At 33.5% G+C, this 20,319-nt stretch overlaps 1 protein-coding gene across 1 annotated transcript; it reads right to left on the bottom strand.

Annotated features, from left to right (window-relative positions):
* Positions 1–17,216: 17,216 nt before the first annotated feature.
* LOC129741684 (uncharacterized) lies at positions 17,217–17,849 on the bottom strand. Its single transcript, XM_055733433.1, has one exon. It carries the CDS (start codon positions 17,847–17,849, stop codon positions 17,217–17,219), a length of 633 nt encoding a protein of 210 aa, XP_055589408.1.
* Positions 17,850–20,319: the final 2,470 nt, after the last annotated feature.

Below are 20,319 nucleotides of genomic sequence, written 5' to 3'. Positions count from 1 at the left end.
CTAGCTACTTGCTTTCTCAGTGGGTTATCGATCTCTTTCTTGTTAAAAATGGATAAGATCGATCTATTAGAGGTCGATCCTCAAGCTTCGATTTTAAGGTGAATCGATCCTACGACTGCCCATCTGAATCAATCTTGGGGATTTATCTTTTTCTAAATATCGAATTTATCTAGATAAACAGCTCCCATTCCAGGTGACCACTCAGCATTTTGGCAGTTCTTGTTTTTCAGTTTTTTTCTTTGAAAAGTAATTATTCAAAAATAACTTTCAATCATAAGAAGGAAATGTAAAAATTTAAAACATATGTAAAATAGGCATGTTGTGACGTACGTGAAACGATTTCATTTACTATTTTATCGAAAAATATATTTTTAATATCAAAATGTAATGCTTTAATTTCTGAATCAATTGATATACCATTAAGATTGGTACGCTATCTAGATTATCTTTTATTCACGTTTTACTGCAACATTGCTTGAACAAATTTTTGATGAAATTTGTTAAAAGGTAATCAAAAAAAAAACACAAATTAATACCTTTTCTTCCCTTTTTAATTTTCTATTCAAATCAAATTGTTGCCTTTCTTTGTTTTATACATCTGTTTTCGATTTGTAACTTAATGAAAAAAAATCTTAACATGAATTTTATTAACCCTCTAAACTCGCTTATACACGGAGTTTACTACAATCGTCATAAAAGCCAAGTCTATACTTATTTTAATTTACTTTTTGCGCAAAATGATTCAAAATGTGTTAATCTAGCAATGCATACTAATGGCAACTGTATGACAAACAGTTGTCAAAAGCTACATATAAGAAACCTTCACTGGAAATGGACCTTAAAATAAGAAATATACCACACGTCTTAAGGCGGGGTTCAAATAAAAAAAGACATTAAATCAACAAATATGTTAAATGGTTGCTACCGAAAAAGTGGATACTGGAATTAAGTAGCTCATGTAGCTATGCAATTTTTAGAGAAAAATTTAAAATTGTTTCCTGAACGATAAATCTATTCGTAGGACAAAAGTGGTACGGAATCATAACTAAACTTCTTTAATTGTGGTTAAGAATTTTAACATTAACTAATAGTTACAATGTTTTAAGAAAGATATGAAAGCAAGGCTGTCGGTAGAGTTTCTACGCTTCTGAAAATTGATCTTCCCAATGAAAAACTTGACTATAATTTGTTTAAGAAACGCTCCCACGGAGTGGAAAATATTTAAAATTCAAAGGTATACCAACTAGAAAAAATTCTGAATTTTTATGAAGTTCGAGCATTTTCGTATATTTTTAACGGGTTTTGAGGGGGAGGCGGAGGAGGGGATGAAGGGTTATCACCCCGATTACCACCCCCCATAGGACCGCACCTGGCCCAACCAGACAGCCAGCCAGTCAGGAAAAAGTACCTCAATGCACTTTTCGTGACTTAGTGTATCGCGTTTTGAGCACATTTGTGCCCTTTTAGTGACTTGAGTCCCTTACAACGTTCATATAAATCACTTTTGCAACTTTCAAGTTCATTAATTACTACATGTAGTAATCACTCATGGGAATTGAGCAGTCTCTATAATAAAAAAAATGAGAATTCAGCAAAAGGATTCATATACAACGTACATATTAGTCACTTTTCCAACTTTCATTAATGAGTACATAAAGTTCCATCAAGGGAATTGGGCAGTTTATTCTCTCGGTCAGCCAATATGTGACTCCCAAAGCCTTCATTCAAGTAAATATGTAACTTTTGATTGCTTGGGATGGCTCTTGGAATTTTTTTAAAATTGATCTCTGTTGTGTTTCTGAGCCTACTTGGTTGAATGATTCAACTAAATCAAAGCAATCGAAAGATTCCTTTTAATTCAATCACGGAAAATGAAAAGTTCATATACTAGTATTTCGATAGCAACTTACTACCTTCTTCAGTGAATCGAAAACGTTCACTGAAGAAGGTAGTAAGTTGCTATCTAGATACTGGTATATGAACTTTTCATTTACGGTGGTTGAATTAAAAGGAATCTTTCGATTGCTTTGATTCAGTAAAATTGATCATTTTTCAGAAGTATCGATCTTAGATCACTGATTAACTTATAAACTTACGTGAAAATTAATAACAGTTTTTTTTATTTTATTCAATAAAGCATTCAGGCATGCTTAGCTAAGCTTGATCGATTACTCACATCCACCTTAGATCTTTGAGCCCGGATTGTTGCATACAATTTTTTGAGTTATAAAAAATCGATGTTTCTAAAACTTTTGTTAAATAATCTTATTTTGATAAAAGTTAATACATTTCGAATTCCATGATCGCTCATCGCGAATGGTTGCCTGGGATTAACAGTACATACAGAAGGCCAAAACTGATGCTTTCATTTTGATAATCAATAACGACGCCCGGCCACGTCCTAGTAGTCGATAGATTGTTTGAAAAAGAGAGGAAGGAATGAAAGAACAATGTTGTGCTTTAGGACCGAGGTCACCTCTGCATTCTAGCAACAAATTGTTGTTGGAAATATGGATGAAGGATATGATCAGGAGGTATTTTTGACAAGTGCGGTCATCCAAAGCATGGGTGGCCAACATTTTCAACAGGCGGGCCAAATTTTGCAAATTAAATTTGCTCGCGGGCCAAACAAGTTATTTTTTTAGTATTCAAGGAAAAAAAGCTTCAAAAATTAATAATTTCTGCATATACCTGCCTCAAGTATATTTTCTTCTAAGTAAGAAATTTTTGTTCCATTTTATGTTTTCAAATTCTTTCCAGCGATTTGAAACCTTCAATATTAATTCCATTTATAGCAAATTGCCACCTCTTTCAAAGTTTTTAAGTTTATTGGTTTCCCTGAAAAAAATGTGTAGCTGTTTTGAAATAAAATAAAAAAAAAACAATACATTGAAATGAATTGTCGAACAATAGTACCGTTCATGAGCTCTTGGTATTTATTTATTTACTAAATGTATTTATAAGCACGGTCCTCTTGAACTCTTTCGAGTTGAATCTGAAAATTGACTCCTTTAAATTTGCAAACTGAAAATAATACCATATTTCTTTTTAATAATTTTTTTTGTGAAAAAAAAATTCATTCAAATATGTCGTCCTTCTGACAGATTTGCCAAAATCAAAAAGGATCTGCGTTGAAATCTTGACTAATGTTACCACACTAAGTTATTTAAATTTGGTTTCATTTACTTACTATAAATTTAATTATTTAAGTCAAGCAAAACAAAATACAAAATTTAAATACTTACGTACCACAGTTTCTTTTGAACTCTAAGCAAATGTTGTAAAATTTTAATGGGTATTCGATGTATTTATAACAAATTTTCCTTGACGAATGGCAAAAGAAACTTTTTAAATATAATTTTGATTATGATGTGAATGTGGTTCAGACAATTTTTAAAGTTTGATCTGATTTGTTTTTCTGAGGCTTCCCGGGCTCCCCAAAATTAGAGGTAGAGTCCGCTTGAAAACTCACAACGCTCAAACAACTGGGGAGACCACTTAAAAACCAACAATGGTAGGAAATAATCAAAAACAATCGGAAAAATTGTCGAAAATGTGATGAAAAGTACAAAAAACAGCTAAATTTATTATTTTCGAGAAGTAAGGACTTTAAGAGATAATTAAGACTAATATGGAAGCTCGGGTTTTCGAGATAAATCTTGAATATAGGTAAAAGCTCATTAAATACTTTGTGCAATTTTCAGGCAAACTAAAGAACATTTTAAAGATTTAAAAACCAAGTATCTTCAATGTTAAATTTAAATTTAAATTTAAATTTTACTTTTTTACGCTGAATCCGAAAATAAAATTGAAAAAAAATCTCAGTAGAACAGTTTTTAGTTATGCTCCAAACATGAAATTTTGGAAAATTAAAAACGTACTTGTAATTAGATTCAAAAACCTCGAAATGCGTTACATTAATTTGAAATCTCTTAAAATTAAGAAAATAAAAGTGAAATCTCTTTTTGCATATTGTAGGAGAAAAAATTTGCTATCAATCATCTGAACTTCGTTAAGATGACACATGAGGTACACCGGGGCAAGTGCAAACGGTTTTCACCATAGTTCGACTTTTACATGTCCTAAAAAAATATGTATATGTTCAAAAATTATCAATTATCGTTCGTTGCATTACTACAATAGTTCTCAACAAATTCCCGTTGAAAGTGAAAAATAAAAAAATGTTGATAAAAAGTAACGGTGCTTTTGTGAAAAAAATTCAAAATTTGCACTTGCCCCGTTTATGGGGGCAAGTGCAAACGCAATACTTTTTATAACCTAATTCACAGATGAATCAGTGTATCGGTCCTAAAATGAATTGAATACATGTTCCGGTACGTTTTATCAACTTTTATTAATATATTTGCTGTTTTCTTGCAATATTGATAACTTTTTGGAACTTAATTTTTGGTGACTGGTGTTTTAAGCAAAAGACCATTATTTACTAATGCATTACGAAACATTGAACATCCGCTTCAGATAAAACAATTTGGATACCCCTTCTGACCATTTTAATATAATGCTGAACCATTTAGGTGATGAATTTTCTTAAACGGCTGATGTTACATGGCTTAAAGGTGCGTTTGCACTTACCCCACAGTGTGGGTTAACAAGAGCGAATATTATTTTCACAACTTTCGGGGTGTACTGAAAATTTATCATAAATTTTCTGCTTTCACTTGAATATCGGTCTCAAATACTCACCTTTTAACGAAAATTCGGATTTGAATGCCCTTTTTTGTAGCCAAAATATGCGAAACAAAAACACACTGTTCATGTCTAGTACGTACTTGAATTCGTGTGTGATCAAACAGTGCCGTGTTTTTAGTGAAAAATTTAAAGAAAGTTTAGTTTATCTATGTCAGATTGTTTGTTTGGTTCTTAATAACAATTTCTAGAAGAAGAAATATTTTTTACTTTTTTTGTAACAGAGAAAAGTTGAACGTTTGCACTTGCCCCGGTGTACCTTAAGTATTTACCTTAAATGGCAACTCAAAACGAAGATTTCAAAAGGTTTTTTGCATTTATGAATAGTTTTACGAACTGTGATTTATTTATCATAGTATAAAAAGAATCAAAGATGGTAAATCTCACTCACTCCAAGTCAATATTACCAATACTACATGCCTAATTTCAGAAAGATCTGTCTATAAGGAGGGGTTGCTGGACTCTCAAAAATGAATAGGATTTTATGGTATGTTGCTTGGGAGGAACAAAAAAATACTGTTTTTTTTAATAAAAAATTTTTTTCGTACTGAAAAATAAAATTTGAAACAGAATTTGAAACAGAGAAACTTTCTCTGGGTAAGGTGGAAAACGCGTGCTTTTGGTTTATTAAAAATTACTAAGAAACTTATATTTTTCCTGACTACGTTTATGTGATGTCTCATCAACCTTAAAACTTCTGTTGCTCAAGTCGTATGATTATCAGCTCATAAGAAAATAAAGGCTCAGGGAACTGTATTATTTTTTTGAACACATACTGGAAAAATTGTCTCAACTTTTTGAATCAGTCCATACCGTTTGCTGCATGCTATTATTGCATTGAAAAAAAAATCAACACGAACTTACTTTTGTAATAATTTAACCATTATCATTCTTAAGATTGCTCAAAAAAAAATTTATGAATCTTATTTCGATCAAATATAAATAAAATATTTTTTCTTTTTGATTTTATTTCAGAAACTCCGAGTTTTCGTCTACCTTTTGAATGCTTCAAAAAGAAACAGCAAACATCCTCTGCTAACAAGCAGACGAGCCCGTTTTGTCTGATTAATGAGTAAGCTTACTCCCGCCGGGAAGGGGTTGAAAAATCTATTCATTTGCCAGTCAAATCAGATAACAAACCCTTTTTGTTGATGCGGTTTGTCGGTCGGGTGTTTCCGTTGCTGTGTGGCCATATGGCAGGATGCCATCCGCTAAAATTTGGAGGGATTTATTTCTCTGGCACCAAGGGGTTCGGGTCCAATCCTTTCCGCTCTAATTTTCTACAGTACCTACTAGTACAATTATTGCTGACCGTACGAACCGGAAGCTGGAGTTGCCGTTTCCGGAACAACCATTCGCCTGAGTGCCCTAGTCTAGGGAAAAAGTACCGATTTTTTATTTAAGTTTATTTAATTGGTTTCTAGAATGGGAACAACACTGACCAAAAGGGTGTGGGAAAAAGTTGCCACTTTGCTTTCAGCTTTTTTTCGTTTCCCGGGGCAAAAAGGATAATCAAGAAAGGGGAAGTTTGTAGGCGAGCATTCTGTTAAAGGACTGGGGGAGAAACTCCCGAAGCGTAAAAACATATTAGCACCAGTATAAATCATGTTAAGCAAATGAATAAATCAAAAAGCTAAACGCTTGAAGGCAGGGATTGGTGCTAGAGCTTTAATTTTTTAAACAGATGAGATGTTTTGCTTCAAATTAAACTTCCGAATAAGCTTTTTTTTTCTTTGAACTATTTCAATTCAGAATATTCAATTCTACATTTTGAATACATCCAATCCTATCGATCTGGTGTTTGTACATAGAACATAAATGGTAAGAATTCTTAATTTTTAGAAAATTTGGATCCTTAATTTTTGCACCATTAAAAATCTGAGACTTTCCCCTTTCATTTCAGATCAAAATCTACAGGGTATTGGAAGTATTGGAATTTTTGAAGATTTATTAGCTTTTTCAATGGAAAATTGATACTTATCACTGTTTAAATAATTTTTTAACATTCCATATTCCAATAACATGATATTGTATGAAAGTTCCCTGACTACAACGCTGTCCAAAACATTACAATTAACAAATTATTATTGGAAATTATTTCACGATAAAAAAAAATTTCAGCACTTCTCTTTGCTGATCGTACTTAGAACAGACATAGCATTGAAACAATATAAATATACGCATTTTCACTGATAAAGATCAGGACCCCATAGGTTGGTTTCAACAAAAAATTATTATGATTTTCTAGAAGCATGACCCCCTCCATGAGGGTCCAGAAAATGCAAACGAGGTGTTCTATGCTTATATTTTACAAATGTTCAATCAAATTTTTAAATACGATTGAGTAAGATTATCCAAGAGAAACAACCTTGACTCAGAACTTATAATATAGCCTCAAAAACTAATCTTAAGCTTAGATTCCTGCTACGGTTTTACAAAATCTGCGCAAGTGTTGCTTTAAATTCAATCCCAAATTTTTAATTTTTTATGAGATTAAACTTAATTCGAAAATTCTGGTTGTATATAATTGAAATGCAAATTGTATTTTTGTTCTCAGATTTTGGATTCTGTATCCACTTTTCATTCTTGAATAACTTGATTTACAATTCGGTAAACATCAAACAGTTTTTTCAGTTTTACATTATTGATAGTCTTATCCGGTACCACAGTGTTCGAGTTCACTTTTGGGCTTAAACTCGAGGACATCGGCTCAGGAGAGCATAGAATATATATTTTTTTAAACTGAACCCTTTAAAAAAACTCATTTTATGCTGAAGTCAAATAAGTTTAATCAACCAGACTCTTGAGCAAATCCCAGATTCTTAAAATCAATGAAACTAGTTTCACTATTTTGTTACCTAAGGTTTTATATTTTCATTCGTGATTTTACACATTTAGCTTTACATTTAAAAGAATCTAAGAACTTTTTTAAAAGTTACGATTTAACATGAACAATTACTTTTTTAAAAGAACGTAAAAAGAAATAATCGAACATTAGGGAAAAGTGGGGTATCGTGAGCAACAGGTTTTTTTTTTGCTCCAAAACTTCTTCATTAAGTTATCAAGATAAATTGAAAAAGATAAATGGTATGGTTTTCAACATTCATAACGTATATATTGGCAATAAAATTTATTTTTTATTAAGTTTATTTCACCATTAAAAAATGTATTTTTTTTTTGGGATTTTGAAGAATTGTGAGTCACCAAATCGTACATGACCCAATAACATACAAAGTTTAGGCTAGAGCAAACATTAATACTTTATTTTTTCAACCACAAACCCCTCCCCCCTGCGCTTCCCCAATCGATTTTCTCGAAATAAATATATTTTAAAGTATTTTATTGAAAAATTTGACAAATTTTCCACATCTTGTATTCTTTTTTTGTATTTTCGATCTAAAATAACTCGAACTTTCAATTTTGTGCAATATAGATGTTTTTTTAGTTCTCCACGTTAAAATTATCAAACCACAGCAGTAAAAATGTAAAAACCGAGTTTTTTATATGATTTTGCAAATACTTAGATTAAACCTGAGCAAATCCGGAAAGTTTTGAAGAATATCTGAGCATTCCGGCCAGATTTGACTTATCTCAAATTCTATATTCGATTTATGGGCAAGCCTGGATACATTGAGAAAATCTATAATTATTGATGTTTAAAGAATGAACTATCTACAGGGAAAGATACACGGATACTGATTAATAAAACTACTGAATCCATAGGTTTTTTAAGATTGTGTAGCATTTTTTATCAAAACTTTTGTATATTTTTTTTAAATTTTGCAAAAATCATTTGAAAAATTTGACAGTTGTGTAAATGTACAAATTTCAGAAATTAACTATTCGGTGAGCTGAATATTCCGCCTGACAGTTTTTGATTGGTATTCGGCGCCGGAAATTCGGTACATCTCTTGAAGAAAATTTAATATGCATTCTTAATGCATTTTAAACTTTCGTTTTAACTAGGGTGGTCATTTTATTCTCCATAAGGGTCGTACTGTAACAAAATGGAACATTGATCAAAAGATAATTTAAAGAAATGACGAAATTATTCAAACATTGAAAAATTGCCAAAATTTTAAAAATTTAAAAGACTGTAGTGACTAAAATTATGAAATAATTGATTTTTTTTTAAATTTTCGTCATGTCTTTTAACTTTCTATTCATTAATGAAGTTTTACAGTGCTTTTTTATTATTCTGTTTAAAATTTTATGTTAACGTCCATCTATATATGAAAGGCTTGTAATAAAAACTTGGATAATTCTTGGAAAAGTTTTAAGTAAATAAATTTAGTAAGCATCAATACCAAACTGAATCAATTTGAGGTCTTTTTCGAATTTTTCAAACCTGAGTTCTTGAAAGCTTCGTTTTGGTTAAATTTTCATGCATGATTCCAATTGAGTAAGATTTTCAGGATAGTCTGGAAAGCGTTTACAATTTGTTCCAAAAAAAAAAGATTTCTCTCCCAACTCTGGAACCGAGAGAGATTTTTATGTAAAATTATCTTCAACATAAGACGAACACTGTAAGGTTAATGAATAAAAATTGGTTCATTTGAAGTACAAGAGGGTCAATAACATTTGCTTTACAAGTCTAGCATATGTATGTGGCATAAAATGTCCTCATCCTGATGTTTTGAAATAAAAAAAAATCAATCAGTTTTATATTCAAAGTTTGTAGTGGAACGATGTTTATAAATCGAAAAAATATTGGAATATTTATTCATGATATTCATGTTAAAAATCATGAATGTCGGAAAAAATTCAACTCACATCTTATAACTCTGAGTAGTTCAAATTAAAATAACCTCAAAATGAATTTTTTTTTTAAATATTTTTAATGATTTTTATTGTATTTTTTTAACCATTTCTCCACATTTTATGGTACATTAACACAGTCTGGGTAAGAAACGTGCCTTATTCTAAATTGTTGGTATCAGGTATAAATATGATTGCAAAATAAGCCGATTCCAAAACGAAGATCTCATAATGAAAATTCTCCTTCAACATGGAACAAAAATTTGCATAAAAAACCCTATTTTTAAAAGTGGGAGTCTCCGGTTCAGGAAAAATAAAGCTTATGCTTTAAAAACTTTAAATTACTTTTTTGCTTAATTAGACGAGAATGTACGATCTTCGACAAAGTTGTTCAGCGGAAAATTTTCTTCGAAGAATTTATAAATTGACACTAAAATACAGGCTCAGGACCACATATAGAACAAAAATGATGTTGATTTTTCATTTTGAATCTTGTGTTTAAATTTTCTTATACAAACCTTAAAGTTCAAGTTTACTCATGTAAACGTTACTTAAAAATTCTTCTAAAAAGCATGGACGAGTTTGGAACCAAAACGAAGCTATTGAGACACCAGAGCGTGAGAAATTCAAAAACTACCCCAAATCTACTCAGTCTAATGCTGTATCGATTTTGGTGACATGATTTTATTAAAAAAAACAGACAAAAAGTAAAAAAAAAGATTAATTGAAATATTTACATTTTGATTTAAAGCTTAACTCAAAATCCATTATTTTTGCAGCTTAACTCAAATTCCATCATTTTGCATTTTTGCATGGGGTCTGAAGGTTCTTATGATACATTCCACAAGTGATTTTTTTCTGTTCGCATATAAATAATTCTCAATTTGGTCGATAGATTTGATAATTGAAGTCATATTTACAAAACCAACGGAAAAATTGGAAATCATTTTTTAACATGTTTTATATAACTTTGAAAATAAATTTTTTAGTTGAAAAAAGTGTAAATGTTGAAAACTTAAAAAAAAAAATTTATTTATAAATCCATAAACGATTGATTTGTTTTAAATTTTTTTAAATACGTTTTGAAGCCAACAAATACTGCTTCATTGTGTTCAATAAAAATTAATTAATATCAAATGGAGTCTTTTTTTTTCAGTGTACAACTTTTAATTTTACGAGTAAACTTTGACATTTCATAACAAAAAAATTAAAGATCTGCTTTGAAAATAATGAGACAATTCTGAAACACAAAACTTTTTAGAATTCGGTTGGAATCCAGCTGAGTTACAATTGAACGAATGAATTCACGTTACAAAATTTGACTTTTTGTAAAATTTTTTTAGGGAAATATGCTCTGAGAGCTGCTCTCACACTCCAGATTTTTACAAATCGAATTGAATTTAATTGATTTTTTTTAATTAGTCCGTTATATTCAGTAAAAAACAAAAAATTGAAGTTTAAATTTTTTTCTGAATCGTCAAATAAAGACAGTGAGAAACATTTTAAACGTATGATTCCTCAATATGTTGCTATTCAAGTGCCATCCAAAATAATAAAAATGTTAGAGTAAAATACTGAAAAGTTATGATTGTATCAATTTTAAAAGTTTACATAAAATTTGAAGGCTCTATTTTGAAGTTCAGAATAACTTGAAATTTCGTGACGTGAATTCAGTACACTACCCTGTTCTGTTAAAACTTAAAGAATTTACGTCACAACTTTAAAGAGGCATAATTTTCGTTGTTGTTCAATCGAGAAGCTAAGTGCATCACATTATGGGTAATTGTTTCCTCTTAAATTTATTTCAAGACACCTGTTTCCACAAAAAGAACAGGAAATCAAAGTAGTATGTACTGAAGTCAAAAATGTTCAATTCTAGCGTGAATTCACGTCACAAAAGTAATCGACCATAACACAAACAATCTTTAAATAATCAAATTATATTAATTTTGAAGGAAATCAATTTGCTACCGTTTGCTTCTATTTTTTTCATTTTTGAGGAAATTGAATGATATCATTTCCGAATAGCCCGGAAAAACGATTTCACGTCAGCGTGGAATGTATGTACACATTTTGCTCGTTTAAAAAAACGCCTCTTCCTTGGCTGCACCCAAACTATATGTGACTTCTTGAGTTATGCCAACAAAAATGGTTCATTTGTTTGGAAGCCTCCTGTCCCCTTTACTTTTCACATAAGTAGGTAGATGATAAAACTTAACCAATAAATATAATTTCAAAAGTCTCGTATTTCTGAAAAAAATACACATCATGAGCTCAATTTTCATTAATTGGCAGTATTGAATCGTTATAACGCCAAAATTTTTTAAATCGTATATATATATACACGGTGTCTCTGAGAGAAAACTTTATTATTCGAAAATTAGCATCGCTAATTTTTGCACCATTCAAAAGATGGGACTTTCCCCTTTCATTTGAGCCCAAATTTGAAATGATCCACCGGGGGGTCTAGAACATTTTATTTTTTTTTTGAAGATTTTTTAACCTTTTTAACGGTTTTTTCAAAGACAAAATCATACCTATCACTGTGAAAACGCTCGTCTTACCATTAGCGTAAATCTAACATCACATGTCGATAACATGATTTGATAGGAAATTTCCCTGGCTACAATTTTGTAGAAGATATCAAAGTGATACAAATTTATAGAAAAGAGTTGGAATGCCACAAACAGAGTGATTATTATTTTATTAGAAAAATCTAATAAAGCTTCTCACCACTGATTGAACTGAGGCCAGAAAAAGTATCCAACGAGCTTAGTTATTGATTGTAGTGTGTATAAATGTTCAAAACAGTTCATTTACATGAAAAAATCAATCTTTTACATAAAATTTATCAGGATTATCTGAAGTTATGAGCATTTGTAGGGTTTTATTCTGGAAAAAATGTCTCCCGCCTTTCTTGAAAATTTAGTCATTTATATTTTGAGCTAAGTTTGTGTGAATACTTTATGAACAAACATTTGGGACTAGGAAACAAACTAGACTTACTTCTAACATTCAAGCCCAAATTTTAAATGATGCATCTGGATTTCAAAATCAAACATCTTTGTAGAAAATCTTTCATCCTTTTTCATGATTTCTGAAGGTATTCATACTTTTCACTTTTGATTGATTATAAAACCTTAGACACGGGTATCTTAAGCATGATAAAGTGTCATATATAAAATAAAATAAAAAACAACAACCTACTGCTTATGTTTTATTGCATATATTAGTGTTTTTGGAGGCACTCATGTATGTAAAAATTTGGTCGAATTTAAGTTTTCAAGCAAAAATTCCTGATTGTTCATTTTTGTCAACAGTACACTACAGAACCTTCTGGCTTTTATTGATGTTTTTTCGATAAAAAGGAAAAAGAAGATTACAAAATGAACTCAACATCAACTTTGTTTTCAACAATTTTAAGAGGTTGATTTGATGTAATACTATTATCTGAAAATATTCTCTCAATTCACATCTGAAGTCCTCAGATTTTTTGCCAATTTTCTACTTCGATTCTACTTCTTAGATAAAATAAAAAAATGTGTGTTTTTTTCTGATAGTATGGAACACTGCAAATCTTCGTTTGTGGATTTCTGCATTTTTGGCTTCCCCCTTGAATGTTATTTTCTTACTTCTATGAAAAAGAAAATAGAATTTGAATTTGAAATTCGTTTATTTGAAAGGGAGCCGTGCAGTATTCCGATTAATCACCCTACAAACATCGTGTCATGAACAGTATTTAAAGCAGTGGCTTGAAATGCTTAAATAATTTTTCTACATTTATTTTCTCAGATAAGGCACATATTTAAAATCAAACATTGCTCAATGTATGAAATGAGTAACATAATTTTCAAATCAAGCAGGTGCCATCCTTTTATTACGGCCGGAACAAATTATAAAGGAATTTTTTTTCAGTTGGAGTTGAAACATCAGCGGGGAGCCGGGAGGGTGGTTAGGGGATTTAAAATAAAAATTAATTCAAATTTTCAATACATTGGAAAAAAAAAATTGAACCAAAGCTGGCTTGCAACAAACTTGTATACAATGTACATTGCACAAAATCCAACGACCGAGAAAATTAAGATTTTAAGATAAACATTTGAAAAAAAAAATCCTAAACAATAGGTAATATTACTCCAATCTTCTACAGTTTGGCTTTCGCTTATTCAACAGCTTGAATTTTCGAAGAATGTTTAAAATTTGTGATTAATATACCTTAAACTTTGTTTATTCCCGACTTCGGGATTTTTGAAAAATCGGAGTGACAAAAAAAGGATTTGATATTTGTTCCGCAATAATAAAACCCCAAAAATGCTCATAACTTCAGATAATCCTGATAAATTTTATGTAATAGATTGAATTTGTAATGCAAATAAACCGTTTTGAACATTTATACACTCTACAATCAATAACTAAGCTCGTTGGATACTTTTTCTGGTCTCAGTTCAATCAGTGGTGAGAAGCTTTATTAGATTTTTCAAATGAAATAATAATCACACTGTTCGTGGCATTTTAACTCTTTTCTATAAATTTATATCACTTTGATATCTTCTACAAAGTTGTAGCCAGGAAAATTTCCTATTAAATCATGTTATTGACATGTGATGTTGGATTTACGCTAAAGGTAAGACGAGCGTTTTCACAGTGATTAGTATGATTTTGTCTTTGAAAAAAACCGTTAAAAAGGTTAAAAAATCTTCAAAAAAATAAAATGTTCTAGACCCCCCGGTGGATCATTTCAAATTTGGGCTCAAATGAAAGAGGAAAGTCCCGTCTTTTGAATGGTGCAAAAATTAGCGATGCTAATTTTCGATAAATAAAATCGTTCCATCAGAGACACCGTGATATAGATTTGAACTGAAAGAGTTAGTCATCGCTGACTTAAAAATTATACAAAAATCATAATTTACAAGCAAATGTTTTTCAACTTTAACAAAAATTGTCAGTCAAAACTGACATACAATGCTAGTAGGTAGGCACTTCTTCATGACAAGGTTCTATCCAGGTGCCTTTTGCATGGGCAGAGCCTACACACTCGGCGGCGAATGAGCTTGCTACCGTTGTCCGTCGCCTCATGTTGGCCCTAATCTGTTATAGTCTCGGGAAGAAGCTTTCTGACAGGCGGCAATCATAGTCGCACCCTTACCCTTTTGCTACAGGACTCCTTCCCGAGCAATCGCCTCAAATGCACAATGGTCAAAATTTAGTCTACAATTTATGAAATTTCTAGCAAAATGTAAAATTTAATGATTCATGTCTTCAAACACAACAATTACTTTTTAAACATAATGTGAAGAAAACGAGTTTAAATGTTTTCCAAATTTTCACCACTATGCCGACCAGAGAAAGTCCCTTACAAATCGTTGCCGGATTGATGGAAGGATGCCTTTTTCGCGGAGTTCTGCGGAAGTCAAAGTCTAGGCAATTCTCCACCCTCAACGTTGACGTCGGCTCGATTCCGACCGGTTCGGGCTCGGAGCATCGTCGAAGAAAGCCAAAAGGTGTATGATTTATTCAGGTCGACATAAAGGCTTATGTCGGTTCATAAATTTCCCCCCACGGCGACAAGCTCTCTCGCAAGTCTGCTGACTGAATACCTGATACCGTCATCGTCTGCGATTCCCTCCGATATGCGTCCCAGAAGATGAAACGAACGGAAGAAGGAGGGCGGATCGTTAGCCTTTGGAGTTCCTATGAGACTTCGTTCCGCGTGTAGATTTACTGGCGAGGGAACCCGGGTCAGCCCCAGAGGAAAGAGGAAACGGAACTCCTGGAGCTTCCACTCGTCATCGTCGACGAACGTCAGAGTCAACGCTGCCTGGATGGAGGCAATCAGTTCCCGCCAAATCGAAGTTTTCGCCTCTTCCGCGCCCGGGAGAGTGGGTTGGGTTTGTTTTTCTGCGACAGGTTTGATTGGTGTGCGATTTCCCATTCGACACGCGGAAGCATTTAGGAGGACTGAGCGAGACTTTGCCGGGGTTAGAATTGATGGATTATGGCGGCTTCAGTAGGAATTTGTAATCAGAGGCGCGGGTTTAAATGTGCTTCCGTGAATACGAATCGGAACAATCGAGAATCGCGCACGAAAATGTGTATCAGCACAGAAAAGGGAATAAATTTATCACTGCTAACCCATTGAATAAAAGAATTGTTAAGAACAAGCTTGTAAACAGCGCAATTCCGACGTGATCGAGACTCGAGCTATTGAAGATAGTTGGATTTTCCTAGCTGTAATGAAAGAAGTCAATTGATAAATGTGGAAAATAATTTAAGAAAGATGTTTGAACATATTCCTGTTTCGATTAAGATATCACTTATTTAACCATCATCCGCACTAGGTTTCATTACCCTTATCAGACTTAGGAGTGTCAATTTGACACTCCAAGCTAAAATCGTTATAACTCTTTTCACATCTTACTGATTACAACAAAACTTATATCACTAGAATCCTTGTAATGTCAGTAAAATATGTTTGGAACGTAATATACATCTAAAGCTACTTGTTTTCTTGTCATTCAGCGGGAACTAAAAAAAATCCATAAAATCATGCCTCAGAAAAATTATTGCAGCTCAGCTAAATGCACAAAACAATGATGCGTATCGTGCGTTTTTTTTTTTTGGTTGGAAATATTCTATTTATTGTAGTTCGCGTTTGCTAGTCACGACACGCATTATTATTTCGTCCAATTTGCTTGACTCTCTGCCTAAGCCACCTCCCACCGTAGGACAGCAAACAGCACGTTCTGCAGGACGTGTTCTGCTTGTGGTTCTAGACATTCAGGAATGATTTTACGTTTATAATTTTCATATTTTTGTGAAATCTCACAGCGTTAATTGATGCACCTCATGGGAATGTAAGTTAAATTCCCTTTCCAACGGATATAGTTTCAATTGCTTTAAACGGCGAAAAAGCACTGAAAATCCGGGTGCGACGTAAAGCTGAACTAAAAAAAAAGAGATGAAATTTCAATATGTAAAAAATTTGCGTAAAGTAGTCAACTATGAAAAATTGTAGTTAATTCATTTTTCAATGTTTTTAAAATCTAAGTACAACAAAATGTTAGCATTAGAATAAATTTTGGAACCATTTTTTTTTTGATTTTACCTCCCATCAAACAGTCTTTACTAGCAATCGAATGAAAAGTAGGTTTTTCTGACCACTTTTTTTAACTTTATGTGACCCTTTCATTAAAAAAAAATCTAAAATTTATTTCTTGACTATATTATGAAGACCATAGCTTAAGCTTCCATATGCAAAAGATAGACATTTTTCTGAGTATTTATTGCATGAGCTGCAATAATTTTTCTGATGCATGTTTTTTCGAATTTTTTCCTTTTCCGCTGAATAAAAAAAAAAGGCATACACCGTCTTAGCCGATTTAAGCTTTACAGACTGAATAAATGACGTGGACAACTTAAGATTAACGAAAAAACAAGTAGCTTTAGCTGTATATAATGTTCAAAACATATTTTACTGACATTACAAGGTTTCTCTTATTTTCAAGCGGATTTGTGCCAACGTAAGAACTTAACTACACAATTAACACACGACGTATTACAGGACACGACACTTAACGTTCTTACAAACGGAAAAAAGGATTAAAAATTACCTTTTTTTTTGTTTTTTTTGTCGACCGGTTTCGGGCTCGATGTTGCCCATCTACAGGACGATGTCCGACTGATCACACGAAGAAATTACTGGCAGGATCGTACTACGAGTGTCATAGTATTCGTCGAAGGATGGTTCCTTTTCAAATTTTTCTTTTGGTGAAGGTGAAAAGCGGCGACATAATTGGTGGGTCATCTTCATTCATTAGCAGTTTCTCTGAAGTGCTAATGAACATCGACTCCCATGCGTTCAAATGTGAGGCTTTTCTTACACATTTCTTATAGGTCACTTTTTCCCAGTTAATGGAGTGACCCATTTCCGTTGCGTGGGTAGCTACGCTAGATTCATTGGCCCTGTTGTTGTCTACAGCGTTTCTGTGTTCTTTAAGTCGAACTTTAAATTTACGACGAGTTTGGCCAATGTAAACAGCTGAGCAACTCTCACAGGGAATTTCATAAATTCCGGATCTCTCATCTTGCGGGATCTTATCCTTCAAGGAGACCAACCGATCCTTAAGGTTGTTGCCGTTCTTGTATGCTGTTTTCAGACCATGTTGAGAAAGGATTTTTGCTATCCCATTAGTTAGTTTAGGGTGGAACGGCAGGCTAACTCTATTGGGCTCTTCTTTCTCTGGCCTAAAGGTGGTGGCATCACTTCGGTACTTTTTTCTGGCATGTTTCCGGATTATTTTGAGCACAAATTCGTCGTCAAAACCGTTTAAAAAACCCGCCTCAAGGATTTTATGCTTTTCCTCTTCGAAATCTGCCTTTTCCATTGGGATATTGTACAGGCGGTGCGCCATAGAATGGAAAGCGGCTTGTTTTTGCGCACCAAAGTGGTTGGTATCGGCTGTTATGTATCGGTCGGTTGAGGTTGGTTTCCGATATATGGGTGATGTCAAACTTGAAAGAAAATTTCTTGTTCCGAACCCGAAAGTCGCTTCCCTCTATTGCTTGCCGAAAATCCACAAAAACCCGATATCTATGCGACCCATCTCTTCAAATATTAATACACCAACGGAAAAAATGGCAGCATGGCTAGTCGAAGAAATGAAAAAGTACCCTGTAAAGCATGGCAAGAGTGTAAAAAATTCTGTGGAACTGGTTGAGCGTCTAAAAGGGTTCAAAGTGCGTCGTGGCGAAATATTAGTTTCATTCGACGTCTCCGCACTTTTTCCTAGTGTACCAACCTCGGACGCCCTCAACAGCTTACGGGGGCACTTGGAACGTCGCCGGGTGTCTCCCAACGAAATAGAAGCGTACCTTGCAGTTGCAGAAGTATGCATGAAGCAGAATTTCTTCATTTTCCGGGGTAAGTTTTTTAAACAAACCTTTGGCCTTAGCATGGGCAGCAAATTATCCCCACTATTGGCTGAAGTTTTCATGAGCGACTTGGAAGCAGATTTGGAGAAAAGAGAAAGACTTTTCCCACGTGTCTGGTGGCGCTACGTCGATGACATCCTTGCCTCGGTAAAGGAGCGTTCTCTCACGCAGACTTCAGAGCTTCCAAACTCCAAACACAGTTCGATAAAATTTACTGTAGAGAAAGAAATTGATGGAAAACTCCCTTTCCTTGACCTTTTAATCTCAAGGAAAGAGGACAACACCATAAAATTCGGAATATATCGGAAACCAACCTCAACCGACCGATATATAAAAGCCGATTCCAACCACTTTGGTGCGCAAAAACAAGCCGCTTTCCATTCTATGGCGCACCGCCTGTACAATATCCCAATGGAAAAGGCAGAATTCGAAGAGGAAAAGCATAAAATCCTTGAGGCGGGTTTTTTAAACGGTTTTGACGACGAATTTGTCCTCAAAATTCCCCGGAAACATGCCAGAAAAAAAGTACCGAAGTGATGCCACCACCTTTAGGCCAGAGAAAGAAGAGCCCTATAGAGTTAGCCTGCCGTTCCACCCTAAACTAACTAATGGGATAGCAAAAATCCTTTCTCAACATGGTCTGAAAACAGCATACAAGAGCGGCAACACCCTTAAGGATCGGTTGGTCTCCTTGAAGGATAAGATCCCGCAAGATGAGAGATCCGGAATTTATGAAATTCCCTGTGAGAGTTGCTCAGCTGTTTACATTGGCCAAACTCGTCGTAAATTTAAAGTTCGACTTAAAGAACACAGAAACGCTGTAGACAACAACAGGGCCAATGAATCTAGCGTAGCTACCCACGCAACGGAAATGGGTCACTCCATTAACTGGGAAAAAGTGACCTATAAGAAATGTGTAAGAAAAGCCTCACATTTGAACGCATGGGAGTCGATGTTCATTAGCACTTCAGAGAAACTGCTAATGAATGAAGATGACCCACCAATTATGTCGCCGCTTTTCACCTTCACCAAAAGAAAAAATTAAAAAGGAACCATCCTTCGACGAATACTATGACACTCGTAGTACGATCCTGCCAGTAATTTCTTCGTGTGATCAGTCGGACATCGTCCTGTAGATGGGCAACATCGAGCCCGAAACCGGTCGACAAAAAAAAACAAAAAAAAAGGTAATTTTGAATCCTTTTTTCCGTTTGTAAGAACGTTAAGTGTCGTGTCCTGTAATACGTCGTGTGTTAATTGTGTACAAGGTTTCTAGTGATAGAAATTTCATATGAAATTCATAATAATTCTAACGACGCCTGCGTCTCAGAGCCCGTTCAGGATTGGCAGAATCTTGGATATCATCATCATCATCATCATCATCATCATCGTCGTCATCGCTACCCTTGAAGTCGCTCTCGTCTCCCACCATACGCTGACGGGCACCATACTCGCGAATCTTTCGTTATCTTTGGTGGTTGATAACCACAGCATGTGATCGTACATCATATCTTGAGTGTTGTGTTCTAGTAACCCCACACAGAAAAAAATATTTTCTGTAAAATTACAGTAAATATCCTGTAACAAAAAGGAGCAGGACATTTACCGCAATTTTACAGGACGGAATAAAATAACGTGTTGTATGTTTTTAAAGTGACTAAATTTTTTACAGGCTTCTTTAAAATTACAGGACTAATAATTTGGAAAAAGATTCCTATTGGAATTTGTTTTGTTTATTTTTTTCTTATTCAATGTTGATTTTTCTTTTCTAAATAAACACAATCTTTTTGTGATACCTATTATTTATTATTATTTAACCGCATTCTGTGGATTTTCCTCTTACATACTACAGGATTACGCTTGGGTGGGATCCAACTTTGAATAGAACTCATCTCCATACAGGTGGACAACTAAAATCCGCTT

Source organism: Uranotaenia lowii, chromosome 2 (assembly GCF_029784155.1).
Source record: "Uranotaenia lowii strain MFRU-FL chromosome 2, ASM2978415v1, whole genome shotgun sequence".
Classification (NCBI taxonomy): domain Eukaryota; kingdom Metazoa; phylum Arthropoda; class Insecta; order Diptera; family Culicidae; genus Uranotaenia; species Uranotaenia lowii.
Note: the sequence above shows the minus strand (reverse complement) of the source record. Positions and strands in the feature narration are given on the sequence as shown.

Coding starts and splice junctions, on each gene's coding strand:
- LOC129741684 (XM_055733433.1), bottom strand. CDS start 17,849: ATGGAAAAGGCAGATTTCGAAGAGGAAAAGCATAAAATCCTTGAGGCG.